This window comes from Merops nubicus, unplaced genomic scaffold, assembly GCF_000691845.1.
Source record: "Merops nubicus isolate BGI_N331 unplaced genomic scaffold, ASM69184v1 scaffold5368, whole genome shotgun sequence".
Lineage (NCBI taxonomy): Eukaryota > Metazoa > Chordata > Aves > Coraciiformes > Meropidae > Merops > Merops nubicus.
In genome coordinates, this window is record NW_008625005.1 from 56986 (window position 1) to 66647 (window position 9662).

A 9662-nucleotide genomic window follows, 5' to 3' on the forward strand; every position below is an offset into this window, starting at 1 on the left:
TCTCCTGAATGTTCCAGACCCACAAATCACTATTTGTGCTCTTTTTCTGGAACAAGTTAAATTGATTTGTTTTTGCTGCCTTATTGGGTGAATACGAGGAACTGTCAGGAAGGTTGTGCTTTATTCATGAAGTGTCTCCCCAGGCACACCTGCAGAAAAGAAGGCACTGGGACAACATGCCTTGAGGTGGTTTAAAGAAAATAAAGGAGTATTGAAAATACTCAGTTTTAATTTAAGCAAGCATTCAAAAATAGTATTTTTTTTACCCCTAACAAACTTCTTGGGTAAATCTCTCAGGCAGGGGTTTTTGTTTGGTTTTGAAAAAATTTTAAAACCTGAATTGGCATTATAAGTTAGTGACACATAAGCACTTAACATTGTCAGAGGGTATCTTGCCTTTGAAGTCAGGGAGATCGTTGAAAAATTTTATCTCTTATGTAGAAAACAACAAAATTTCTGTTTCTTCCCCCCTCCCCTCTTTATCGTGTAGTAATGAAGAAGTTATAAAAAAGTACTTTGTCCTTGCCCTTACCTCTGCATCACTTAATTATGCATTGGGAAATTGCTTCTGAGTAATGCTTTCAGTGCTTGCCACTAGTAGGGATTATTTATGTAGACAACCTAATGAATAAGCAAGAGCTCTGTGCAGCACAATTTACATATAGAAATGAAGCAATCAACAAGTTCTCTTTCAAAGGAATATTCTCCTTGAATTTTTTTACTTGTGAAAAATTTCCATGGCAACTCAACCCCAAACTTCTTCCCTAGCTCATAGCAACTCTTATTCTCTTGAATGAACATTGAGGTTTTGTGTTGGGTTGGTTTGTTTTTGGGTTGTTTTTTTTGGTTGGTTGGTTGTTTTTTTAACTCTGCTTGTCATCTCCAGTCTGTCTTCTCATCTGTCCTGGAGCTGTGTTATTAGAAAGAGCCGTTTGTGTTGCTCTGTATGTGTATCCACTGTAATAAACATCATTTGCTTTTCCATACCAAGGTGCTACATCCTGGAGAACGATACCGTTCAGTGTGACACAGATCTTTACAGGTCACTGCAAGCTTGGAAGGACCATAAACTTCATATTGACCATGAGGTCAGTGATGTTATCAGCTGTGCATTTTCAGTGTGTGTTTTTAGCATGCTTTTCTGGGGGCTGATAGGATCATGCTGACTGTGTCTGTCTGCCCCAGGCATCTTTGTCCCTCCCTGGGACCTTTTGAACTTGCTGGCTGATTTCAGAGATAATTAAGTTGTTACAGGTTTGTGAAGACAAGATGCAGAGTGGAGAAAGGAACAGAAGGGACAGCTGAGAAATGTCATAAACCTTATGACATGAACGAGAGACTTATAAGTGTCCTTATCCTGGGAAAAATTTCATCTGGATCTTTTTAATACCTTATTAGCTTTGCTCCTCAATGCACTTCTTGAAAAGAGGCCTTAAACTGTCGAGCATAAGCCCAAGAGAAAAAGAGCTTCTTTAGTTTCCATCCTCTAGAATTGATTTGCTTGCTTATGTTTAACCCTTGCAATTAGGAATTGAATTGTTTTTACTTAGGCTTGTGTACAGGAGTAACCTGGAGAAAATGTGACCGATGACGTTTGCCCGTAAAACGTAATCTGACATTTTTATTACTAATATTGAAGAATATAAACTCAAATCCTTCACACATGTACAGAAGAGGCAGCCTTCTAAGGATGAGGCAATGGTGAAAAAAATGCCAAAGAAAGAAATTTCCTGAAGAAAGGACCTCCTGTAACTCTTAGTGAATTCACAGCACAGTCCTGTGTAACAATTGTTGCTGCCCTTTTCTGGTGCAGATTGACACATAGTAAGGCAGACAGACACTGAAAAACTTACTAGCTCTGATAGGTTTAAAAAAAGGGCAACTTCAATGTGACCATACTCTTCTAATTGTTTTCTTCATAAATGCTGGTCATGTGGAGTGCTAAAGAGAATGAGAGCTTGTGTCTGTGCTGTTGTGTTCTTGATTTAGGGTCACAGGGCTGGACCCTGCATTTCTCTTGAACACTCTGTCCTGCCTGTGCTTCAGCAGCCATCTGCTTCCACCAGACTTATGGTCACTGGTGCCTAATGGGAGTTCTGCAGTGCCTTTGTTGTTTGCACTGGACTACTTTGTGTTTTCTGCTGCGCAGGGACCTGAGGGAGATGCCTGCCACACCCCTCTGAGTGGAGATGGGCCGTGCTGTGTGTGAAGTAGACCGAACAAAAGCAGTTTCTTTAACTGAAAATGGCAGTTTAAAATAAACCACGTGGGTGGCACAATTAACTGCTAATCCATATCCTGTGTGGCCAGACTCTGCTAAAGACTGCCATGCAAAATGCTGGGAGCCTTGCTGCTTTTCGTTTGCAGAAGCTCTGCAGAGGGAACTTCAGAGGACTCCTTCCCCTTACAAACCCTTCTCGGGTTCATAACAGGTTGAAATTTAAGGGCTTTGCTTTCTTTGAGTAACCTGTCTCCACTTGCAAATGTGCTGTGGAGCACAAGAATAAAAACCACAGTGGAGCCCAGGGGTGGTTGTCCATCTGGGGCTATGTGCCCTCCTGTTCCCCCAGTGCCAAGTTCAGCTTTCACACTGGGCAGTCAAAGCAGGCAAACTGTGCCAGCGAGGTCCTGTCCAGCTGGAGCTCCCTGCTGGAACAGTAAATCACCTGAGAGTGCTCCTTAGGGGCGAGTCACAGAGGGCAGTGCAGAGGAAGCTTTTGGTGACAATAGCGTGGGTTGGAGGAGGTTAGAATAAGACTAAAACATGCTGCATTTTTTGAACCTCTATCTTTACTTTTTTTTAGATTGAAACTTTGCAAAATAAAATAAAGAACCTGAGGGAGGTGAGAGGTCATCTGAAGAAAAAGCGACCTGAAGAGTGTGATTGTAACAAGATAAGGTATTTCTTGTATACTTCAAAGTAATTACTTGTGGTGTGCAACTGTAGCAGATTTATGTTCTCACAGGAGAGATCAGAATCTGTTTTGTTAAGTGGTTTCTCACTTACTGTGTTTCTGTATAACACTTTCTGGGGCAGTTGGGAGTGCTGCAGAAGTACAGGACCCACCTTCTGCCAGGCAGGAGTTTAATCAAGAGGTGATGGAGTAGCAGGATGTGTAATGCAGCTTATAAACCAGTTATTTATGCTCTTGTACCAAAGATGCTGCTATTAGATACCAGAGAAGAATATTTTAAGGTGCAGGCGTTTTTCTGAACACTTGCTTCCCACAAGGGCACCGTGTCAATGCGGTGCAGTGTGACACAAACCTGTTAAAAAGAGTAGTATGTAAAGTATATGGGGTGGGGAGATGAGAGAATCTCTTTCCATTCAGTTTTTCCAAGGCTGGATGTGTTATCTCCTAGGATGCAGTCCCTGCAGTATTCATGTCAGGAGACTGACAGCTGGGGGAGAAGCAGGAATTCAACAGTGGGTGCAGCCTAACAGTGTTTTTAGAACTGCGCTGGCGTAGTGCACCAGCTCTTGTCCCCTGGTACAGGTCACTTCTGTTACAGCCAAACATTTGTAAAACGGCAGTAGGATCAGCCTGCTGATTGCATGGAAAGAAGGTTCAGGCACACCCAAAGCTTTCTGGGGAGCAAGCAAAGCTCTGCAAATAAGCACTGCAGAGAATCTTTCAAAATCAAGTGTTAACCCAAAAAGGCTTGTCCTCTGAAAAAGCTGTTCAGAAAGGAACCAGGAGCAGCTGCTCCTGGTTGTAGTGATCCCAGAGCAGGAGGCTGCTGGGAGCCAGATGTCCCCAGGTACAGCAGCTGTACGAGCAGCACAAAGAGCTGCCCTTGGGGCACTCAGACCAGGAGGCAGCTGGGGTGTGACCTGTGGTGCAGCAGCATTAACTGAGTGGCCCGAGGCTGTGGATGACGCTTCTCTGTCCCACGGGTGTAACCAGGACGTGGGACCCACGGAGAAGAAGTGTTTAAAATAAAGCCACTATCATTCTAAATGGCAAATCCCCCCACCTTTGTGTGTGGTGTGTGTTTGAGGTTTTTTTGTGTGTGTTTTGTTTTTGTTTTTTAATAACTCACTGCTTTCAAAACTGATGTTAACAACTGAGTTTATTTAATATATACTATAAATATGTAGTTATTTTTCTAGTAAATATTTTATACTAAAAGTAAAGAATGTTACATTTTTTCAGGCCCAGTATAGGAACACTTAAATTTGTGCATAGCATTAAGAGGAAAATCCCACTGAAATCAGTGAAGTTAATCAGCTGAGTTATACATGTTGAAGTGTTTTCAGAATTGCATTGAATTAGGGTCTAGCATTTGGGATTAGGTAATGAAATGCATAGACCCTGGGCAAGATAAAAATGTTGGCTCAAGATAGATCTTTAATAATCTTACTTTGTTAATTTGCTATAAGGATTAAATTTATTAAAGCTCCCAGTAGCATTAATAATTTAAGATTTGTTTTGAAGGGAATTTGCTAGACAACTGACTGAATTATGCTGTGCTGTTACAGAAAATAACATTTATTGAACTTAGTTTGTCTTTGCTGATTTGTGTGGTTAGTAACTTTATCAGTCAGAAAATATTGCCATTGAGTAAAGCTGTTCTGCCTTGTCTTTAACTTTGCAAACTACACAGAAACGAAATCTCTGCCAAATCTTGGAAGAGTTTCTGGAGACAGAGCCAGAACAGTAAAGCCACCCAGCTAGAATGTGTGTCAGCCTACACCCTCCATATCTTGGGATGTATTAGACACTGATATTGTGGGGATGTTTCCATGCACCTCGTTAAAATTTTTCCTGGAACTTCTAGCTACTAACAGTGGAGGAAAAAAACCCAACACTACTAAGTACAACTGGTACTATTGTTTCAGAAGGAAGACGTTAGGAAGGTGGTATGAGCTTGTCTGTGAACAAATGAAGGAATAGTTGAATTATAAATGTATTGATTTTAGTTACAACATTTCTTCACCTGCCTTGTGCAGGGAAAGGAGAACCAATGACAGCTACACAGGGAAGCTGCAGCAGGACTGATCTGTGGCTCGCTGTTGCAATGCAGGGCTGGAGCACCAGATGTCACTGGGCACAAACGAACCAGGGCCTCACAAATGCCTGACCCAGTCTAGCCAAGTTGCTTTGTATTCACCACATGCCTTCAGTGAAGAAATGGGAGAAGCGACACTGGCTTAAATCTGCTTCAGCCCCAGTATGATAGTGTGATATGGAACACATACCACAGGAACAATTGTCTTTCTGTTGTTCATCAACAATGCTGTTTTTATTTTCCAGTTACCATCCAAAACACAAAAGCAAACTGAGGCACAAGGGATCCAGTCTTCATCCTTTCAAGTAAGTGAAGGCCTGTTCCTTTGACAGAGGAAATGCAGAGACATGTCCATGCGCAAAGGCAGTAGGTGTTCATTGGTCCTCTAGTCAAAGGAACAAACAGAGACACCTGGGCAAGCAACCAGGCCCACATTAAAACTCTTGTGAATGCTGAGATAAGGCTCCTGGTGTGGGAATGCCACATCCCAGAACTCAGGCCAGCTTTGCCTGCCTGTTTCAGTGACACTGAATTGCAAAGATTTACAGAGAGCCATGGAGAAGAGAAGCCATTTAATTCAAAAAAAAAGTTTTCTTTCCCTCAAAGCAACTTATTAGCCGCTTCATTTTTTTATAGGTGTGTTCAAGTCTAACAGAGTCTGCATGACTCTAATGTTTCATGTGTGCAGGAAAGCCCTACAGGAGAAAGACAGGCTGTGGCTGCTCCGAGAGCAGAGGCGGAAGAAGAAACTGCGCAAGCTGCTCAAGAGAATAAAAAACAACGACACGTGCAGCATGCCTGGTCTGACCTGCTTCACCCACGACAACCAGCACTGGCAGACTGCTCCCCTCTGGACATGTAAGGAGACTTTAAACTAAGTAATAGGTAGGTGGGTACTGGAGTAAGAGGATGCCGGGTTACCAGCAGCTACCGGTATCGCTAACTGTGCAGCCAAAGCCACACAGCCTGCCTTGTGCTAAATCACCTGGTTTTACTGCTGGCATTATCCTTGCAAAAAGGCCAGGGAGTTTAAACCAAAACCAACTCCAAATAAAAGCCTACAGCTGTCATGTACAGTCCAGTTATGTGTAGTGTCTCACCATCGGGAATGCTTCCCAGCCAGAGCAGACAGGGGACTAGCCGAGATGTGGCTCAGATGAGCTGTGTTGTGTGGGTTGGGTATGTGTAGAACAAGCAGCTGAGGCTGGAAGGCATCCTTTGCTGTAGAGCTCAGGTGTGAGACAGAGTAACCATCTGTGAATAAAGAAACACCGTAAACAAAGGAATAAACAGTGCTAAAACAGCAGCGTGCTGCTTTATCTCTTTGTAACTCTTCCCTTTGCAGTGGGCCCCTTCTGCGCCTGTACCAGTGCCAACAACAACACATACTGGTGTTTGAGGACAATCAACGAGACCCACAACTTCCTGTTTTGTGAATTTGCTACTGGATTTTTGGAGTATTTTGATCTCAATACTGATCCATACCAGGTACCTGGTGATACAGCAACTCTGGAAACACACAGTCGTTCCTTACTGATGATAAACAGCAGTGCAGTATTGGTGCAGGGTGTAGATAAGGCCTGAATCACTTCACGTACTATGATTTGGCTGCAGCAGTCACTAACACGACCCCCTGTTTATTGCAGCTCATCAATGCAGTGAATACACTGGACAGAGATGTTCTCAATCAACTGCACATCCAGCTCATGGAACTAAGGAGCTGCAAAGGGTATAAACAATGCAATCCAAGAACTAGGAACATGGACCTGGGTAAGTGCCTCTTCCTGCTAACACTCAAAAACTCCCCAGAGGAAATGGGGCTCTTACCAGTGTGAAACTTGTCTCAGTCAGAAGGATTTTAGTGTTTATTTATACTGGTAATGTCTGCTGAGCGTGACAGCTGCATGCTCAATGTCTCTATTTGTTCAATTTGTGTTATCTAATATTTCTCAAATGAGGAAGAATACTTTAGTATAGTGAGGAGTATTGCTGAGATGCATGGGAATGAGATGAGGCAGGAAGAAAACTTGTGAGAGGGAAGGAATACCCTGACAACCACTAGCAAGCTCACAGGACAATTCAAGTTGGGAGGTACTTCTGGAGTTCATCTGGTCCAAAGTTCTGCTCAACACAGGGCCAGCTGTGAGGTCAGACTGGGTTACTCAGGGCTTTGTTCAGTTGGATCTTGAAAACCTCCAGGATGGAGGCTGCTCAAGCTCTCTAGGCAACCAGCTGGGCAGCTGAATTTCAGCACTCCAACTGAAGGCCCCACCTTTGAAAACTTATTTTAAGACAGTACAGCCCATGCAGCTTTGTGGTAAATGGGCTTAAAAATAACTTTGACTTCATAAAGGTGCTTAAGCTGATTGGTTTTCCTCTACCCGTGTTAGTTCAAGGTGGATGTGAAGGAACAGCACAAGAATGGTTGTGCTGTGCTACCAGAAGATGTGCTCTTATAACTGTATTTAAATTCCAAAGAGCAAAATGGGTCTTTGCTCGTGTTCTAGGTTGGTGTAATCCTTTCCTTTCCCTTAAATTTTCTCTGGGTTTACCAACTAGGATCTGTTCTTTATACTGCTTTTGTGATGTTTTTATGATGAATGATGGCAAAACAAAAAATGCAGTCACTTATATTTCTTCTTTTAGATTGCATTTCTTGTACCCCATAGTACTATTAAGCTGGCATAAGAAATATAATTTTTAAAAATGTATATAGCCTTTAGAGCTTGAGGACCCCCCACCTCAAAAATACTGTTATCTGCCTGAGTCCACCAAACCCAAAATACTATTTCAGGTCTTATTTAATACATGCACCACACAGAGCTGTACAGTTTTAAGTCAGCAGGTTTGGGCATTTAAATGCACCCCTGAAGGACATACCTAGCCCAGCTTACAACCTAGCTGACCTGGAACGAGGGGTAAAATACCAAGGGAACAGCTCCAGTTAACACACATGCAAATATACAACACAGCAATACACATCAATCTGTTAACAGTCTTAGGTCTTTTTAAGTCATGCCTTACTGACCTTATTCTGTTGCAGGCAACGGTTAGTAACATTGTTAATTTTTCCTCATCTAGGACTTAAAGATGGAAGCTACGAGCAGTACAGGTACATTTTTTTAAAAGTTTAATTACTACTCTTAAATACTAGCTGCTACTACTGTGCTAAGGGAGTTGGTGTGGGACTGGGAGCACCGTGGACAGACAGTGCCTGGCATGGTGGCATTTGCAGAGCTTTCCACCTGTGTTACTTTGAAACACTGGAGCTATTTCTATTTCAGTGTTCCAGCATGTTCTAATCTTCGTAGTGACTGCTCAGGCTAAACTCTTCTCCTTCCTAATCCTTCAGACTGTAGTGCTGTGGTGGTTTTCTTGGTGATGGTTAACTTTTTTCTCCTTTTGCTGCTTGAAAATTAGGCAGTTTCAGCGTCGAAAGTGGCCAGATGTGAAGAGACCATCGTCTGCCAAGTCACTGTGAGTTGGGGGCTGGTCACAAAAAGCATTAAGCTCTTCCTTACCTTTCTTTCCTTCACTTCTGTTCTGCATGCAGCACCTTTAACATCGTCATCATCTGTTCTCATGGAGTGCTTCAGTGGGAAGTCCTCTAAATTATGCACAAGTACGACAGTGCCATCACCAGACAAGTACTGCTGTACAAGGCCTCTCAGTACACACGTGCTGGGAATCGGGAGCAGGAAGGTCAAGACAATTTCCAACTTGAGCAGAGCTGGATGCTCAGCTGAACAAACCAATTATGGTTAAGTGCCAGTAACGATTGGAGACCATTATGTTGGGTTTTGTCTGAATTTAAACTTGTAGCAGCTGCCTAGCAGTCTCTCACACCATCCAGCAAGAACAAAGCTGACAGTAATTTCTGAGAGTAGAGACAGTATCACATGTTTTCTTGCTGTCCAACCACTGTTCTCAACTTGTTGGAACCCAAGCGTGAGACACGAATTTAAAGCTGTGAAAAACAGCTACCTCTGCTACACCACTTACTGTCTCTGCATCTGCCCTTAAACAGAGGGCTGACTTTGGCTCATTAAAAATCAGAAGGTGCTCTTAAACTGTATAGAGAAAAAATACATACGAGTAGATTCACAGGCAGAGTCTGGCATTGCCAACTTGCCCCAAGAGGATTCAGTCATTTAATGGTAAGATTTGGGTGGCTTTAGAACCAAAACACAGCTGGAATTAATGAGCTCTGAGTTTTGTACAGGTTGAAGTTTCAAACACTGGTGGATTGTTTCTGTGACCGGTATTTTCAGAGGTGGTCCCTCAGTGGTTTGTTTGTTTTGTTTTGTTTTTTTTCTTTCATGGAACCATTAAAAATTTATTTCTAACTACTTACTACAATGTTATACACTAAATTGTGTTTGTTTTATTTTAAAGAGGACAACTGTGGGAAGGCTGGGAGGGGTAACCTCCCCCAACTGCTGCGCCTCCGTGAGGACACAAACTGGCCAGAACTTGAATCCATGTACAGAGTAAAGGAAGGTGCACAACTGCCGAGAGAATCTTAATGTTAGCCTGGAGGACTGGATAAACTTTGAGGCTGAAATAGATAGAATGTTTGCACGGGTGAGTGGATTAAGTAGATGCAGTGAAATTATGGGAAATGCTGTCAGAAATACAGGTCTCTGAAA

General features: G+C 42.7%; 1 protein-coding gene across 2 annotated transcripts in view; it reads left to right on the plus strand.

Moving 5' to 3' along the window:
- Nucleotides 1-9439, plus strand: part of SULF2 (sulfatase 2) — a 61181-nt gene extending 51742 nt beyond the window's left edge. The window contains exons 12-20 of one of the 2 annotated variants that reach the window (XM_008945521.1): nucleotides 992-1088; nucleotides 2805-2899; nucleotides 5259-5318; nucleotides 5702-5871; nucleotides 6359-6501; nucleotides 6660-6783; nucleotides 8095-8125; nucleotides 8434-8490; nucleotides 9409-9439. In XM_008945521.1, coding sequence (XP_008943769.1) covers nucleotides 992-1088; nucleotides 2805-2899; nucleotides 5259-5318; nucleotides 5702-5871; nucleotides 6359-6501; nucleotides 6660-6783; nucleotides 8095-8125; nucleotides 8434-8490; nucleotides 9409-9439 — 808 coding nt within the window. The remainder of the gene's footprint in view (nucleotides 1-991; nucleotides 1089-2804; nucleotides 2900-5258; nucleotides 5319-5701; nucleotides 5872-6358; nucleotides 6502-6659; nucleotides 6784-8094; nucleotides 8126-8433; nucleotides 8491-9408) is intronic. The other variant, XM_008945522.1, reaches the window with a different exon arrangement.
- Nucleotides 9440-9662: the final 223 nt, after the last annotated feature.